General features: G+C 42.7%; 1 protein-coding gene across 1 annotated transcript; it reads left to right on the top strand.

Moving 5' to 3' along the window:
* Positions 1-343: 343 nt before the first annotated feature.
* LOC135228457 (mucin-2-like) lies at positions 344-1,769 on the top strand. Its single transcript, XM_064274264.1, has 2 exons — positions 344-1,334; positions 1,615-1,769. Exons 1-2 carry the CDS (start codon positions 344-346, stop codon positions 1,767-1,769), a joined length of 1,146 nt encoding a protein of 381 aa, XP_064130334.1.
* Positions 1,770-18,950: the final 17,181 nt, after the last annotated feature.

Raw genomic sequence — 18,950 nt, 5'->3', positions numbered from 1 at the left:
TAAATGAGGCATGTCACTGCACCCAGAGTGTATTTTATCCTAATATGATAACCTGTTTCTAACATGTAGGTGCTTCACTGTGTTTCAGTTACATTTTAAGAAATTGCCTAAGGGGTTTAGGGTTAAATTTTTTCCTTTTAAAATAACGTGAAATAGGCTGCCAGTTAGCATTTTCATGATTTTTAAGAATGATTACTGATGCCTGTATTGGCAAGAATATATAGCAAACACATTACAGTTGGTGTCTGTGCAACATAGGGAATGGAATTGGGGCTTGGAGCTAAAGAGGAAAATATACAACATAACAAAACATACCAAAAGGGCTTGTTTGCTCAGACTGATGATGACAGTGTACTATGGCTCACTCGACTGTCTGCCCTTGAGGTTTACAAAGAAAAAAGACCACCACCAATATCATCATTACCACCACCACCACCACCACTGCCCCCACCAGCAGTACCAGCACCATCACCATTACCACCACTACCACTATCACTGCCACCACCACCACTGTCCCCGCCACCACCACGACTACCACTATCACCACCACCACCACCACTGTCCCCATCACCACCACCATCACCATCACTGTCCCCATCACCACCACCACCAGAACACCACTGTCCCCATCACCATCACTGTCACCACCACCACTGTCCCCATCACCACCACCACCACAACACCACTGTCCCCATCACCACCACCACCACAACACCACTGTCCCCATCACCATCACTGTCACCACCACCACTGTCCCCATCACCACCACCACCACAACACCACTGTCCCCATCACCATCACTGTCACCACCACCACTGTCCCCATCACCACCACCATCACCGTCACTGTCACCATCACCACCACCACCACAACACCACTGTCCCCATCACCACCACCACCACAACACCACTGTCCCCATCACCACCACCACCACAACACCACTGTCCCCATCACCATCACTGTCACCACCACCACTGTCCCCATCACCACCACCATCACCGTCACTGTCACCATCACCACCGCCACTGCCGCCACCACCACCACCATCACCATCACTGCCACCATCACCATCACCACCACAACACCACTGTCCCCATCACCATCACTGTCACCACCACCACTGTCCCCATCACCACCACCATCACCATCACTGTCCCCATCACCACCACCACCACAACACCACTGTCCCCATCACCACCACCACCACAACACCACTGTCCCCATCACCATCACTGTCACCACCACCACTGTCCCCATCACCACCACCACCACAACACCACTGTCCCCATCACCACCACCACCACCACAACACCACTGTCCCCATCACCATCACTGTCACCACCACCACTGTCCCCATCACCACCACCACCACAACACCACTGTCCCCATCACCATCACTGTCACCACCACCACTGTCCCCATCACCACCACCATCACCATCACTATCACCACCACCGCTGCCGCCACCACCACCACCATCATTTCCACCACCACTATCACCACCACCATCACCACCACTACCAGCAACAAAAACAACACTATTATGACCATCACCACCACTACCACTATTGCCACCACCACTAATGCTACCTTAACCACAACTACCACCACCAGTCACCACCATCACCACTGCCACCACTACCACCGCTGTCACCACCATCACCACCATTATCACCATCATCACCATCACCCCCACCACCAGCATCACCACCAGCATCACCATCACCACCAGCACACCACGACCATTAGTACCAATACAAACACCATAGCAACAAAATCCAACCACATGACACCGCCCACTCTGAGAGGGCTCACAACAGAGAGTCCCAGACAGAGTGGGAGAAAATGTGTAACAAAATTCATCAAAAAAGACCAGACTTACTGGTCTGGAAGAGACTGGAGGAACCCCTGAGACTACGGCCCCTGGACACCCTGCTAACTCAGAGCAGAAACCACTCCCAAAGCCCGCTTTTCAGACACAGACAGGCCTATAAAACAAAAAATAACACATGTGAGGAATATGCTTCTTAGTTCAATCAAACGTACAAGACCAAATGGGCAACTCCTGCCCAAAAGCAAGATAAGAAGGCAGAAGGGGACAGGAACTGGGCAAATGGACACAGGGAACCCAGGGTGGAAAGGGAGAGAGTGCTGACCCATTGTGGGGATTGCAACCAATGTCACTAAACAATATGAGTATAAATGTTTGAATGAGAAACTAACTTGAGCTGTAAACTTTTACCTGAAGCACGATAAAATTAAAAAAAAAAAAAATTCAACCCCAGGAAAGATGGTCAGAGGCAATGGCAGGCAAAAGAATCAGTAAAACATGCTAACTATAAATAATAATTATAGTAATAATAATAACTAGTGCTAGTGAGTAAGATCACGGCAGGACTAAAATACTAGTCAACACAAACGTAAACAAGTAGGAGTGAGTTAGTAAGTTAAACACCAGGTCTTATTCTCAAGTGAGAGAAACTAGAAACATTGTGGCTTTGCTCTGCCACAAAATGGCTCAATGCTTGGAAAAGATTGGCAAGATTGGAATGGACAATAGGTATTATTGCCTAAATAACTTTATGCCAGTTTTTCCCCTGCCAAAATACTGGTTTATTTCATGTAGAGACAGCTTGTTATTCCGTGAGTGAAGATCTGCTTCAACTTTTCAACCGTTGTAGTATCTTGAGAGAGAGACTTCTCTGTAAAAGTAAGCCCAGTGCTGTAAACTAATTTCAGCTGAACTTCGTTCCCCAGCTCATCTAAATGAGCCAAGTTCTCTCATCCTATAGCTCTCTATGACAGTTTACAATGTGTTGCATAAATTGAGAATTTAGTCTAAATAATCCCCTTCTATCCTCACTGCTTCTACCCTTTAAATATCTGATGATATTTCTCTTGTCTTCACTTAGTCCTTGATTAGGAGAGCTGTAGACACTTAGCTTCCTTAATCTTTCCTCCTAAATCAATCCTTGAAACCAGCCCCTAATATTGTTGTAACTCTATTCTTTTCTGAATCTCTTCCAAATTGTCTGTCTTTCTTGTATTGAGCTGCGTGACCTGAATAAGCTGAAACCAGTGCTGTTACAGGTACATTCAGTAATGTCTCCTGGCAGCGTGCTAATGCCCTGCCCAAGCCTCCTCAAACTAAGCCACCTTCTCCCTCCCGCCTCCATCTCTGTCTGTAGGTAGAGGTCAGATTCTCTGCTCCCTGCCAACCTGTTTTTTTTCCTTCAGGATTACTGCCTTCTAAATACTTCCCAACATACTAAATGCTGATATCCAAATCAAGAGGAGGAAAAAGTTCAGGTATACGAGGGGAAATTGGCTTCATTTTCTTTCTTGTGCTTAAGAGTTTTAGTATTCTTTTATTTCTTCCCCTCATAGTAACTATTTTACATCAATATTTAATATCCCTTCATGTTTTTGTCTTTTTCTAAGAGTCTTCCTGTTAGACCCTGACAATAACTCTGTGAGACAGCAAGGTGATGCCTGATTAGCCCAGCTTGTAGGTGTTGTAACCTGAGGGCCAGAAAGAGGGTAAGTCAGCCACTTCTAGCCACCGAGTGCTTGTTCACACAGCCTACATTGCCTGAATGCTAGCCCAGCGTCTTCCCCAGCGGACAAGTTTGCCTTCCTTTCAAGTTTGCACCAGTGTTCAAGTTGGACGTCTTTCCTCATAAATCTGACTCTCTGCTTTCTTCTTAAATGAAACCTTAAAATAATTCCTATAACACACCGAAAGACAAATTCCCAGCTTGAAAACCTCTTATCATTTTATTATTTACCCTCTCGTTGCAGGCTTTCTGGGTAGCTATACGACTCTTTACGTGTTTTAAACGCTAACGTGAATTGCCAAGCAAAACTTTATGACAGTCTGTTAAGCTTTATACTGATGAAGTTCTAATGCATGATCGGTGCTAGTTTCCAGCCCCCAAATATTTAACTGCAAAAATCGGTCTTTTGCATGAGGGGCTGTTAGGTGTGTGAAGAGAATAAAAGTCAGGACAGGCCTGTGTGACTGCACATGTTGAACACTGCACAGTTCTAGGAGGTACCATTCTCACAGACGGATGTGAGCGGCACCCTTTGGGTCCTGCAGTGCACAGTCTGAGCCTCTATGTGCAGAGACAGGCCGGGTAGGGATGTACTCACCAACCACGCAAGGCAAAGAGGTTGCTCTGCCCAGTGGTTTTATAATACCCTGTTGTCTATAAGTCATAAGTTCAAAATGTTGTATCAACAAATTTTCAAACCAGTTCAATTTGCATTTTAAGCTTTATCTTCTTCCTTTCTGCCCTGTATAATCCCCAAACCTAGATGATCCCCGACTCTTTATTCCTCTGTAGCTTTGTGCGTGCCTGCCATTTTACTTAAAATATCCCCCTCTTCCTACCCAGCACAGTGGCCACTTCCTCTGGGACATCGTCCCCACTCTGTCTGTGGAGTGAGTTGCTTCCTCTGCTGTGCCCTTATGTTCTGTTCATAGTTCTATTATTGAACTTATCACATTATGTCCACAGTTAGGGGGCGCTGGCGGTTCAGTGGTTGAATTCTTGCCTCTAATGGGATAGAACCAGGTTCAATTCCCAGCCAATATACCTCATGCACAGCCACCACTCATCTGTCAGTGGAAGCTTGTGTATTGCTATGACGCTGAAGAGATTTCAGCAGGGCTTCCAGACTAAGATGTACGAGGAAGAAAGGCCTGGCAATCTACTTCTGAAAATTGGCCAGTGGAAATCCTATGAATCACATTTCTATGTGCAACCGATCAGGGGAATGGTGCAGGATCAGGCAGCATTGTGTTCCTTTGTGCATGGGATTGCCATGAATTGGGGGCCAATTCAATGGCAACTGACAATAACAATCAAGAATGTTCTCAACTAGACTGTGAACTCTTAGAGGACAGAGCCCTGCTTTCATCTTCCTCTTTCCAGTGCTTCGCATAACTTTGTCAGTCAATGGCACTGATTGAGTATCTCCAAAAAGGACCACTTAATAGGCTCTTCGGGATAAAGAAGAAAGAGGAGTAAAAGGCTCCACAGCATTTAAGAATCCTAAGACACAGAAAAGGTGAGGTGATGTTGGAGGCAGAGATTGGAGTGATATGTCTACAAGCCAAAGAACCCTGAGGGTTGCTGGCAGCCACCAGAAACCAGGAAAGAGGCATGGGATGAATTCTCCCTCGGAGTCTCCGAAGGAAATCAACTCTGCTGACACCTTGATTTCAGACTTCTGGTCTCCAGAACTGTGACAGAATAAATTTCTGTTGTTTTAAGCCACCTAGTTTGGGATACTTTGTTATGGCAGCCCTAGGAGACTAAGACAGTGTGATTCTATGAAAGGATCAGAATTATGTGGGGCTATAGTTCTGTGCTCCTCCTGGCATTGCCCTGACTCACCTCCAACATTCCACTTGTCAAGGCTCAGGGTATTTTTCATTGCCTTGTAGTGGTGCAGTGGTTAAGCACTTTGCTGCTAACCAAAGGGTCAGCGGTTTAAATCCACCGGATGTGGTAGTCTGCTTCTGTAAAGATTACAGCCTTGGAAACTCTATGGGTCAGCTCTACTCTGTCCTATTGGGTTTTTTGGTGTGTGGAAATAACATGGCAGTGTGACTTCTGGCCCGTTATCTAATTTCATTTTGGCCGTTGTTATCAACCATGGGCAATTTAATTCTAGGTTGAAAATGGAAATGCAAAGCCCCATATGCACATCTTGTTGGGAAAACCAACATTGTCTGAAACCCACACCCTGGTGGCTAAGAGTGAGGGGCTTGGATTTGTTCACACTGACATTCTGAAAAAATGGAAATGCAGACTACTTCCTTCACAATTTTTGGTTGATTTGACCTTGATGAGTCTGAGTGACTACACTCCCAAACCGTTGTCCCCCCACTTTAGTTGAATCCTAAAGAGACTCTAGTACCTAGAGATATGAGCAACTTCTACCTTTAAATTGCTGAGGCTTTTATGTGACCTGGTGGAAGTTCTGGGGTGTCTAATGAGAATAAAAGCTTTCCTTGGACTGTAATAGCATAGATTGGAAAAGTCCTAACTCTAGTCCTTCCAGTTTACAGTGTAAAATAATGACACTGAGAAGAGTTAAATGGCGTGAATGAAAATCACGAGGTTTCTACTTGAAGAGGAGGAACTGGAACTCAGGCTTTCTGATGCAGATCTTTCTCTTTTCTGTCATAGCACATCTGTGTTAATTATCTAGTGCTGTTATAACAGAAATACCACAGGTGGATAGCTTTATAGCTTTAGCAAACAGAAATTTACTCTGTCACAGTCCAGTAGGCTAGAAGTCCAAAATCAGAGCCCCAGCTCCAGGGCAAGGCTTTCTCTGTCGGCCCTGGAGGAAAGTCCTTGTCATCAATCCTCCCCTGGTCTAGGAGCTTCTCAGCACAGGACCCCAGGTGCAAAGGACACACTGTGCTCCTGGCACTACTTTCTTGATGGTATGAGGTCCACCTGTCTCTCTGCTTGCTTGTCTCTTTTATATTTCAAAAGAGATTGACTCAAGGTACAACCTAATCTTGTAGATTAAGTCCCGCCTCATTAATATAACTGCCTCTTATCCTGCCGCATTAACACCACAGAGGTAGGATTTACAACAAGTAGGAAAATCACATCAGATGACAAAATGGCGGACAACTACACAACACTGGGAATCATGGCCTAGCCAAGTCGACACACATTTTTGGGGGGCTCAATTCAGTCCGTAACATCATTTTGTTGCATGTTTAAAACACAAAGGTTGTGAATTCCTTTGGATTTAGTCCAACAACTATTACTGATCTGAATAAACACATACATATATCTTTTCGGTTGGCACAATTTAGATCATTAATGGGTATCAGTGTGCACACACTTGCAGGTCCTATGATATTCAACGAACATAGTATTGGATTAGCTTCATTATCCAAATGAACTGCTACCATTCACACTGTATATCAGAAAACAAACCACAGTTTTCTTTGCAGCATCTGGAAGCTGCTTGATCTTGATTCATTATTCATTCCATTTTGGGGATTGTTCATTTCCTTATTTTATTAAGGATAGGATTTATTTAATTGTGATTGTTAGGACAAGTTGTTCTCTCTCTCTAATGTACCATTCCTCCTAATTCAGTATATCAAGATCTTGGGGCAAGACAACTGGGAAGGATAGTTGTGAAGAAATTGTAATTGAGTTTTAGAACATGAAGCAAAATCAGAAATACAGGCTGTGGATGGGGGGATGCTGCAATCCTGGAGATAAGTGGTGGAAAAAACAGAGAGGTGCAAACTCTGTGAGCAGTGATAATACCAGATGGCGTAAGTATAGCCCCATATAGCCCCACAGAGGGTCATAAATGTTTCCTATGTGCAAGGCATGGTGGGAGGCAGTCCTGCTGGGGAGAGCAAGACAGATAGGAACCAGCAATTGGATCAGGTCTTAAAGGGACTTGCAGCCTGTAATAACAATTATAATGCAATTTAAAATGTGGCAAGTTTCATGGAAGCGATAAAAATATAGTAGGAGCTTAATGGTGGCAGTGATTACTTCCATGTGTAGGATCAGGAAAGTCACTGTTGAAAAGAGGCACTGAGCTACAACTTTATTATTTGCTTCCAGAAGGTAAGACATCCTCTAATCTTAATTTTCTAGATGTTTCAAAGCATGGAACATATTTAAATCCCTCCAAGTTAAAAAAACTCCTTGCATGTGACATATACCTACCACATACCACCCTTTTCTGTTCTTTCTCTGGCAGTGGTAGTGGTAGAGTTCAGAAAAGGCTATGCTTTCTGTCTCCCCATAAGAGAACTGGAAAAAATAAAAAATAAAACAGCTTTGTGTTACTATAATAAACTCCTGATCTTTTTAATTGCTTGGCAGTCATAGCCCTTGCTTATCCAGCCACAAAGGAAAATAGTTATAGAGATGATTGCTGAGAACAGAGTAAGAAGGGGGCGGTGGGAAGAGAAAGAAAGAAACCTAACAGAAACCTAACAAGAGCCATCTTAGAAATGAGATCATCTTTTCATGCGTGCAATTTAATGATTTCTTTCGTTTGAAGCAATTGTAAGAGCAAGTAATTATTGTTATTCCTAATATGCCAATGCCAAATTGTAAACCAAGGGCGCTGAAGAAATAAGTGGGGTGCTGGCACTTGCTGATCCCATGTATTACAGATCACCACTGATATGGTATATTAGTGCCGTTATATAATCTGATCATGTAACTGAGAAATATGTAAGCAACTTCACTTGCATTTATGTGCTTGCTTACTTGGTATTGAGTTCCTCACCCTGGAAAAGAAAGCAATTTGCGAAAAAAACGCATGTGGCTGAGTAGCTGTGGTATAGCTTCACCCCCGTGAACACCTCAGGCATTCTGGAAGGGCTCTGTTACAGGAGGTGAATATCAGAGGTTTCTTTCTCCCTGCAGTAAATGAGGCCTGCATCTCTGCCTTATAGCTCTGGAAATGCTAAGCAGGTAATTAACAAATCATAAGGCACAGGTGTGCCAGGTGAAGTTTGGTAAATTGCTTTTGATCTAAATTGAGATGCTTTGGGGATTTAACTTCTTAGACAAAAAGGGCATAAATAAATAATTAGGATTTTAAGGTTGGAACTTGCAAGGGAGCTATAAAATGTCTTAATGTACTTGAGGAGGCAATGTGAGGAGATCATTTAAGGCCAGTCCTTTATGTTTTCAATTGTGGTATTATATTTGTTCCCCTGATTAACTCAGAACTACAGCTTGGCAATAAGTCACGTAATTTTTGAAACTGAACATTTTGTGAGGAACATGAGTGGCTCTCAAATGTCACCAGTTTCATTTCTTATATCATAAGAGATAAAAAGGAAAGATAAGTGGGTTCTACAGTGGTCAGTTACACCCAGCGAACCGTGAAAAGAGCACATCACTCAGGATTATGGTTTTATTAAGTGGGTTGGTTGTACTCCAGCGAGGAGAGATGCTCGCAGGTCCATCACAAAGAATACCTGTGTCCACTGCACTGCTTACAGCCTATTACTTCATCGAACCCCACACAAAACAAGGCCTTAATGTTAAAAAAAAAAAAAAAAAGATACATCAGCTCTTGGAGGCTGAGGGCTTTTTTTCCATTCTTTTTGCCTTAGGTCTGTCTGACAAAAGGGATGACATAGGTGTGCTGGAAATTCTCTTATTTGCTCTTCTGGATCCACTTGCTGATGTTCTTGGTCCTATTCTGGGCGCTGGGAGGCTGATATGTGTGAAATATATTTTCCCTACCCTCTGATTTTCACTGGGCTTGACCAATGGAAGGTAGTGGCAAGAGATCAGAAGGCAGGAAGAGGGAGAGGTTGGCATATTTCTTTTCCCGGCCTTTTCTTTGCCAGGTCATGGGTTGACAGGCTCATATTTCTCCTCCTAAGGCTAGTAGGTTTCGGTAATAACTCCCTTCCTTACCCCCTTCAGACCTCAAGTTGCTCTCTGTGTTTATCCTTGGGAGCTTCACCTTTTCTCTGTTGGATACCATAGCCCTGCCAGACTTCTGCGAGTAGTCCATTCTCACACCATGTTCAGTTACTCCTTTGTGTGCTTGAGTTCTGCCCTGCTGGTCCTATAAGTGTTATAGTAGGTGACTTTATCAAGGTTGTCATGAATCATTATAGAAAAGTCTTAAATCTCAGATTTTATAGTGGTTATCTTAGCACTAGTTAGAAAACACACAGCCTTTGGAAGCAATTAACCTGTTGTGGTTCAGCTAACTTAAATCCAATTTAATTAAAAAGTACACATCAATTATTTTTCATCTGTTGTTCAGTTTTTCATTAGTCAGTTCAGTAGGACCAACCACGCTAGGTACAGAGGATACAAAAGTATGAAAAGACATGGTTCCCACCAGTAAGATAGACATTAATCAGGTAATCACACCAGTATCTAGTTACAATAAATATATTGCATGCTGTAAAGGATAAATACAGCATAATGAGCTGTAGAAAGGGATGGAGGGCGGGAGAAGCTTTGCTGAGGAAGTGGTATAGACAAGAATAGAATAGAAATCAACTAAGTGAAGGGCAGTGAAGAGCAATATAGGAAAAGGGAACAGTTTGTGCAAAGACCCTGAGGTGATAGGAAAATGCTTAGCTGGAGGAAGAGACTAGTGTGTCAGAATCACACAGTATTAAGATAAACATGGTATGAGGTCAGGTCAAGTCTTAGACTGGAGCAAGATGAGAAGCTTGGGATTGATTCGGAGTGTTATGGGAAGTTATTGGAGGGTTTTAGGCATAAGAGTGACAAGACCAGATTTGTGGTTTATAAAATTACTCTGGTTGAAGTATGGAGAATTGATTGCAGGGGACAAGGATCCATCCTACAGCAACTAGGAGCCTGTTGCCAGATGGCAGGTGAGAGAGAGAAGGCCACAACAATGGACTCAAACGTACCATCTTGAGATGGTGCGGGACCAAGTAATGTCTTGACCGTTGTATGTAAGGTCAACGTGAGTAGGAGCCGACTCCATGGCAATTAACAACAACAACAGGTAAGATGTGAAGGTGTTTTGGATTAAGAGAAATGTGGGATTACAGGGATACTTAGTGTGAAACATTTCTCAAAACTTTACAATGGATTGAATTCGAATTTGGGGACGAAGTAGAGGGAGCTATCAAGAATGATTCCTTGATTGTTGGCTGGTACAACTGGATGGATGGTGGTGCTGTTCACTGAAACAGGCCACGACAGGAGGCACAGGGGAGCAGGGAGGTGATAATTTTTGTGCTGGTGTCTTTAAGTCATGCCAGTGGAGCTGGCAGTTGAGTACACAGGTTTGGAAGCCAGAGGGCATATTGAGGCTGAAGTGCCAGCTACTTAGTGACACTGAAACCACGGGCATTCCCACTGTTCCAGGAGCAGAGCAAAAAGTCTCTTAAAGATCTTTCAGTCTTTTTTGTATTTCCAACCATGCAATAATCAGGCAGAAATATGACCAAACAAGGCCTGCTGCCACATAGTTTGTGTGGGAAACGAATGTTATGGGAGGTGAGAGTGAGAAAGCATCATCAGCCACAGGCGTCAGGGAAGGTTTCATTTAGGTAGGATGTCTCCCTCGGCGATGAACACTGGGTGGCCACTAAGGGACCAAAGTGCCTCGCCTCAGCTTTCCTGTTTATCCTTTTGTTTTTTTCCTAATTCTCTGGGGTGGAGGGAAGAGAACAGGAGGTCTGGAATCAGAGTAGGTAAGGATAAGGATCGTAGGAGGGAGCATTTCACATCACTACAGGACACGGTCAAATAAACTCTTCCCCACCCCCAATCACAGTGTGTACAGATGAACATTTTAATTAGCACCTTTTTTTTTTCTTCTGTAAACAGTTAGTGCAAATCTGTTGAAGATGCAAGCTACCCATACAATAATGAAGAATGCAATACTTGGTAAAGGGGACTGTGCGGGTTCTCTGCTATTGGGAGAAGTTTGACATTTGCTTAGAAAACTATTCGTTTCTCTCCTTTTACCTCCTCTGTTATCCATTATTCAATCTGAAAAATGCAAAATAGCTGATGATTTTATGTCGTCACTTGACAGTCTTCCCAGGACCATTAAACTTCTCACTACTGGCTTCGTTACTCAGGCTGACAACCTCCGAGTCACTTTTGACTTCTTCCTTTATCTTCTATAGCCAATTGCCAAGCCTAACCTCTCTCCATTCCCCCTGTCCCCAAAATAGCAGGCTTTGGGACAAGGAAGAAATGATTCTGGAGAAGCAAGTCTGAGTCATTTGCTGGTACCTGAGGTCCATGATCACGTGGGCGGGCATAAACTGAGAGTTCAGAGCCCAAGACAGTGACTCAGCGAAGTACTAACCAGTAACCAGTTGCTGTCAGATTGACCCAGACCCATGGCAACCCATGTGTGACAGAGCAGAACTGTGTTTCACAGGGTTTTTAATGGCGGATTTTTCAGAAGTAAATTGCCAGGTCTGGTCTCAGTGGTTTAGGTACACCAGTTGGACTAAGAAACCCATTGCCGTTAGAAGAAATGTAGAGAGTTCACAGAAGGGAAGATATGGCCTAATGAGTGACTTCTTTCATGCTTTTTAACAGAATAGGAAGAGAGTCTTGACACGGGGGGACTGGGTGCCCTGGGAAACACAGATGATGGGCAAGGCCTGAACAGAGCTGATTGGAAATCAGAGGTCAGTGGAGGCAGACACTGATGCCTGAATTGCTGCTTCCTCACAGCCCTTCTTCCCCACGGTCCATGTTCACTCCCACACGAGCTCCTCTTCTCTGGGTCCTGACCTTAGGATGTGCACAGACTGTTTTCACCTTTGAAAAATGCAACTGTTTTTCAATTATAGCTCAAAAAAGCTACGAAGAAATGCTGCTCTAAATAGCCAGCTTCCACTAGGATTGACTAAGCAGTCCCAGAACAGAAATATGTGTAAAGGAAATTTTAACTTATTTTCCCATTGGCTTCATCAGTTTTCAGTTGTTGCTCAATACTTATTTCTGACTAATCTTCTTCAGCAGTGGTTCCTATTTAAATTTTACATTTCTTCACCTTATCAATTTTCCCTGAGTTTTGTCAAGAAGTTACTGCTTTATAAACCAACACTTAAGTGCACCTGGGAGCTTAATTTTCAAAAGAACCTTCCAGCAATTCCTTTATAGTAAAGAATCTTTTTTACAGAATGAATAATCCCTACCATTTAGCATTTTCCTTCTTCGTATGCTTTGTCTTGTGAATATATTTTGGAAGTAGAGTTGACAAAAGGCGGAAAAGAGTTATATTTTCATCAAACAAATAGTGAGGCCTACCTAACATAATGAGCTTATGACAAATCTGTGTGCTTTCAAAGCAACTTTAGAAGGTTGCCTAAAGGTAATTCACTTGCTCATTCATTCATTCAGGTTCGACTAAGGACCAGGTTACTCACCGCACATTTTAAAGAATTGTTGTGCCATGTTATTGCTATTATTATTTTAATTTCAGAGTACTCTACATTTACTCCTAAAAGTACGGTGCTGCGTATGTTTATATTTTAAGGGGTTTTGTTTCGGGAATTTCAGTGCACTCCCTGAATGTATGTATCTCAAATGTGCTGGATTCACTGAATTAGACAGTGTTAATCTTCCCAAAATAGTGGTTAGAAAATAGTGAAATCAATCATGAGCATGCTATGCATTGATCCCTTAAAATGTCACAATACATGGGTAAGTTTATTTTTTGTTCCCTTTTGCTACACTCATAGAACAGAGCTCTTTTGTTTGATTATCACCTGGGCAAATTCGCTGAATGATAAAAAAATTATGCATGCAGTTGGTTTCCGTCCAGATGCCCTGAGGATAAGAGGTTCATTTTCATCTTCTGTTTCCCAAATGAAGCTTTAAATCTAATTAGATCTTGAACAAAAATAACTGTGATATGGTTTCTGTAAGTAAAGGGCCTCTCATTTAAATAATGTTCTTATTTGTTTATTTTGTGTGATTTACGGTTAGTGATGAAATTCTTTGTAGCTGGGATGCCGCTCATTTAAGGAGGCTTTTGCGTAGAGCACTTGGAGTAAGTTATAAACCATCCTAGACACAGAAACACTTGATTGTTATGATATTTAATAGCGTGATAGCATACCTCAGCACCTAGTATGGGCCTTTTACTTAGAGGGGCCCAATATTTGTAGAGGAAGTGAATTTATGCTCGTACATCACCTGGATCATAGTAGAGCAGGTGTTTTATTAAGGTTTAGCTTTTTCGCATTTGTTTGAGGGTGGGGAAGCTGGAGTTGGGGAAGCTTGAAAGAAGAAATTCTAAATGCTTTTTTTTTTTTTTAACTTTTTCAGTCTCTGAAAAAAGAAGAGCCCACTACAGAATGATGCCCCAGAAGACTCAGAGGCATCTGACAGGAATAGGCCCGAAGGAACGTAAAAATTTATTGACTAGGGAGAAGTCTGTTTCAGGCTTGCTGCCTGGCGTTTCGTATCTGTTCATTCCATAGTCATTTTTGAAGAATTTTTCTATTTGTAATGGAACAAGTTACCTTACTAAGAGCTCAAGTTATACCTTAGGGCTAGGTTTATAGCTCAATCCAGCAGTTTAAAAAAAAAAATGGCTGTTCTCGAAGCAGCTGATTCCACCAGCCACGGCTAAAATGTCCATGACGTTGATGGACCATCTCTGTAAAGTTCAAGGTTAGCAAATTGGTGATCAATGTTGAGCAAATGTCAGTGCTTTAAAAAAAATAATAAATATCACAAATTTTGGAATTATGGCTTCCTTACAAGTTTGTTATATTTTTCTCCTCACTTCATTTGCTTTCAGTTTTTTCTCCACATGGTAAAATGAAAGACACTTGCCCAAAGACACTCTTCTCTGGGGGAAGTTGTAAATATTTGAGAGAGTCAAACTGAAGATCAGAAATACAGTTTATTACTGCTCTCGGACTTTCTCTGAGCTCCCTGCCTTCAGGGGTTAGCACAATAATTAGGACAAAGGGATATTCGAGATTATGCCTTAAATAAACTGGGGCACAACTTCCTCAAGCTTCACAAGTTATTTTTATCACTGAGGCAGAAAGCACTAGTATCAGTGTTGAGCCTAACTAGGCTTTCACATGATGTAAGGAAAATAAAGATGGGGAGACATCAACTCTGGAGGTCTTAAGGGAAGGGTTTAAGAGTTGGCAGCCTACTCTCTGGGGACAAAATGTAGTGGCCATATTCAATGAAGGATTCTGGGAAAATAAAGGTCAACTATTTTCTTATCTTTGTAGGGGAATACTTGATTTCTTGTTTCCTACCGCACTTATTCATTTTTTCCCCCCTTAATTTACTAGCTGCACTAACGTGGTGGAAAGAACTAGCCTGGGAGTGAAAAGCTTGAGTTTGTAGTCCCAGACGTGCTAAAATTTGCTGTATGACCTTGAGGAAAGTAATTTCTCTTTCTGGCTCTCAGTCTGCGCAATTCCAACCTGTGGTTGTAGGTCTCAGTCACTGTGGGGGTTTATGTGAGAAATTACGTGATTTTAGGCTCCCTTGACTCAGGTCTTGCATACAAAACCTCCTTGATTTGAGGGAGAAGGTAACCTAGAAGGGCAAGATTATCGGGAAATGCTGAGTGAGACTTTTTTTTTCCTGTAGGGCAGGAACCAGGTCTGGGCAATTGCCTGTAGGCAGTAAAGGGTTTTGTTAACTCAAGAAGGAAAAAAAAAAGGTAAGGATGAAACTAAAGAATTGAATTTGAATATTTTGTCCTTTGTTTCGAAAATGAAATTTTAATTAACATTTATTAATACAGTGGCAAGTGATCTTTAACTTAATTAGCTTTATTGCTGTTGTTAGATGCCTTTGAGTTGATTTTCAACCAGTATCATAGAACATTTTTCATATTGAATTCACAAATGATAAAATGATGAAATGTTTTTCTTTTTATCTTCCCATTTGATTCTTTTTCTGAGCTACTTGAATATTTCCTTTGTCAGATTATACTTTATACCACTTATGAACCATTTGCCTGGTTCCTCAGTTGCTTTGCACCCAAGCCTGACTTCCCATAGCTCTAGGTAGGAGACTGTGTGGTATAATTTGAGGGGCATTAGGAAAGCCCCTCCTGCCCATATATGTCACTGCTGCCAGCCTGGCACACTGACATTCCATTTCAGTCACTCCTTTGGGCTAGAGTACCGAGTCTTTGATATTTCCCCATTAAAAGATATGTATTCCCTGAAGGAATAACACATTAAACCTACCACCCCCACTGTCAACAATTAACATAGATTATTTGATCAGTTAACTAGCAGTCATGTTGGCTATTCGGGCACTTTCTTAATGATAGGGAAGAGAGAGGGATAGGTCTAGAGTGAGAGACAATTTGAGATCAACCCACAATACAGGACTCTGCAGCCCCCAGGGACAACATGGGGTACTGGCCTCAAAGAGCCTTCTGTAGGGGGTAGGAACACTCAGGAGAGGGAAAGGGGAGAGCATTGGAGTCATCACAGCCGACTGTGGCCCGGCCCCAGAGCTCTGCTTACCTCTTGCTCTGTGCTTAGTGATGGCTTGGAGCACCATGTGTTTATCATTTGTGAATTTAATTAATATGCCATCGATTTGCACTTCCAGATTCCTGACAAAGAATGCATCTAACCCAAGAATGCCTTCTGAGCATACTGCTCTGCCCTGCGTGAATAGCTCCACAGCTCTCACTTCCTAGCCATAGTATGAACTATATGGGTAGACGAAACGAACGTGTGGCTTGTTAGCCAGAAGGAGCATGGGCAGTGTGGAGCTGTTTGGATGGAGTCCGGGCACTGGGGAGAAGGCGGGGGGGGGGGGGGGGGGCGGTCTGTAAATCAAATCAGCCCATCTCAATTGAGGCTTTCTTGAGTACTGAGTACTTATGACATGTTACGCACTGCTCTAGGCATTTTAGGGCATATGAAACGTTAAGCTCTTATTGTTAAGGAAGTGATCATGTAGAGAAAAAGAAAATATGGTTTGAAGAAGAGCTTAAGACAGAGGTATCAGAAAAGTCACAGGGGGCTGCTATAACTAATTCCTTCCAGTGCTGCCCAGCAATGTGACTTGGCTCCTGGGGGTTAGCATCATATCTGTCTTCCATGTAGCTGTTCATATTTCTTCACTAGCCTTGGGCCTTTGATCTACCTGCCTCCTCCCTCACCCACATCAGATGGCCTCATCTTTTACTTCGGTGTGAAAGTAGAAACTATCCAATGAAAATGCCCTTGGGCGCCTTCCATCTCATCTCTGAGCCTCCTGGCATCTTTTCCAACCTTTCTTCCTTCCCTCCTCCTGGGGGCTGCTTTGCTCCTCCCTTTGCAGTGGCCTCCCTTTGTAGAATGTTCTCTCTACCTCTGCAAGTTTCCCCTTTCTACTGATGCTTTCTGATTAGATTTAAAAGACATCTCCCTCCACCCTGGGCTTCCTACCACCCATTAGCTCCATTTCTCTCTTCCCATTCACACGCACCAAATTTCCTTGGTCCACAATTGCTAAATTGTTTCCTTACCTGTTACACACTTCTCAGTCCACAATAATCAGGCTTCTGCCCCAAAGTACTTGGATTCTAGTCACTGAATTCAATCAGCATTTTTAATCCTTATTCTATTTGACCATGTGGCAGCCACTGTTGACAATTTTATCCTTTCTGACAGACATGTCATTCTCTTCTTGCTGTCTCTCCACCCCTCTAGCTGCTCCATCAAAGGAGTCTCTTCTCTCTTTCCCATCTTTTTGATAAATGTCAGTGGTCATCACTCTTCTGTCCTAGGCTTTTTTCCTTTTCACAGTACAGGGTACCCCTGGCCATACCTTTACTTCCATTCCCTAATTGCTGGTGACTCCTAAGTCATCATCTCTGGCCAGACCTCTCTCTTAAGCTCTAGACCCACCTGTCTTCTGGGCGGGCATTGTTTTTTGGATGTCCAACAGGTACCTCATACATATGCCAAAGTGAACTCCATATCTTCCATTCCATTTTGATGTTACCTATCTTAATGAATGGCACCACCATCTACCCAACTGCCTAGGAGGGCAACATGGGAAGCATATCCCCATACCACATGGTCATTCACCCTGGCCTAAGCTACCAACATCTCTATCCTAGATTCCCTGCTTCCAAGTAGTCTTCCTATATCTACTCACGTCCACTTTAACCCATTATCCATACTGAAGATTAAATCATAAACCCGATTCTAGTCACTGTTTAAAACTCTTCAGTGGTTTTCCATTGTTTTGGGGATGAAGTCCCAAGTCCTGAATATAACTTATAAGTCTTGGCTATTTCTTACTTAACCCTTCAGATCTCAGCTAGTTCTTCCTCCAGTAAGCCTTCTTTCACCATCCTAACCAAGACAAGGCATCTTTGATATGTGCTTTTATAGAACTCTTTACCTTCTGTGATACAAATCTTATCATGCCGCATCAGTGACATCACTAGGGTTGAAGTCACCCCGCCAACAGAATACTCAGTCATTTTTTTTTTTTTATATACTAGTGTTACTCATAGGGAAGAAAGTGCGTGACATTTCTCAAGCTGAAAGAACTCAAGAAAAAATTCAAGCCTCAAGTTGCAGTTTTGGAGGATTCTGTGAGCAAAATACTGAAGGACACAGGAAGCATCAAAAAAAGAAAAAAAAATGAAAGAAAGGAATACAGAGTCACTGCGCCAAAAAGAATTGGTCAATGTTCCGTCATTTCGGGAGGCAGCATAAGGTCAAGAACCAATGGCATTGAAGGAAGAAGTCTATGCTGCACTGAAGACATTACTGAAAAACAAGGCCCCAGGAACTGACAGAATACCAGCTGAGATGTTTCAACACACGGATGCAGCACTGGGAGCGCTCACTTGTCTATGCCAAGAAATTTGGAAGACAGCTACCTGGCCAACTGACTGGAAGAGATCCATATTTATGCCTATTCCGAAGAAGGTGATCCAACAGAATGTGGAAATTATCAAACAGTATCATTAATATCACACACAAGTAAAATTTTGCTGATGATCATTCAAAAGTGGTTGTAGCAGTACATCAACAGGGAACTGCCAGAAATTCAAGCAGGATTCAGAAGGATATCAGTGCTGATGACAGGTGGATCCTGGGTGAAAGCAGAGAAAACCAGAAAGATGTTTACTTGTGTTTTATTGACTATGTAAAGGCGTTCAATTGTGTGTATCATAACAAATAATGGATAACATTGCGAAGAATGTGAATTCCAGAACACATACTTGTGCTCATGAGAAACCTCTACATAGATCAAGAGGCAGTCATTCGAACAGAACAAGGGAATACTGTGTGGTTTAAAGTCAGGAAAGATGTGAGTCAGGGTTGTATCCTTTCACCATACTTATTCAGTCTGTATGCTGAGCAAATAACCCCAGACTCTGGACTGTATGAAGAAGAATGGGGCATCAGGTTTGGAGGAAGACTCATTAACAGCCTGCCTTAT

This window comes from Loxodonta africana, chromosome 22, assembly GCF_030014295.1.
Source record: "Loxodonta africana isolate mLoxAfr1 chromosome 22, mLoxAfr1.hap2, whole genome shotgun sequence".
Taxonomy (NCBI): Eukaryota; Metazoa; Chordata; class Mammalia; order Proboscidea; family Elephantidae; genus Loxodonta; species Loxodonta africana.
The sequence above is the reverse complement of the archived record's forward strand: the minus strand, read 5'-3'. Positions and strand labels throughout refer to the sequence as shown.

Coding starts and splice junctions, on each gene's coding strand:
- LOC135228457 (XM_064274264.1), top strand. CDS start 344: ATGACAGTGTACTATGGCTCACTCGACTGTCTGCCCTTGAGGTTTACA. Junction 1,335..1,614: donor CTGTCCCCATCACCATCACT/GTCACCACCACC, acceptor TACCACCACCAG/TCACCACCATCACCACTGCC.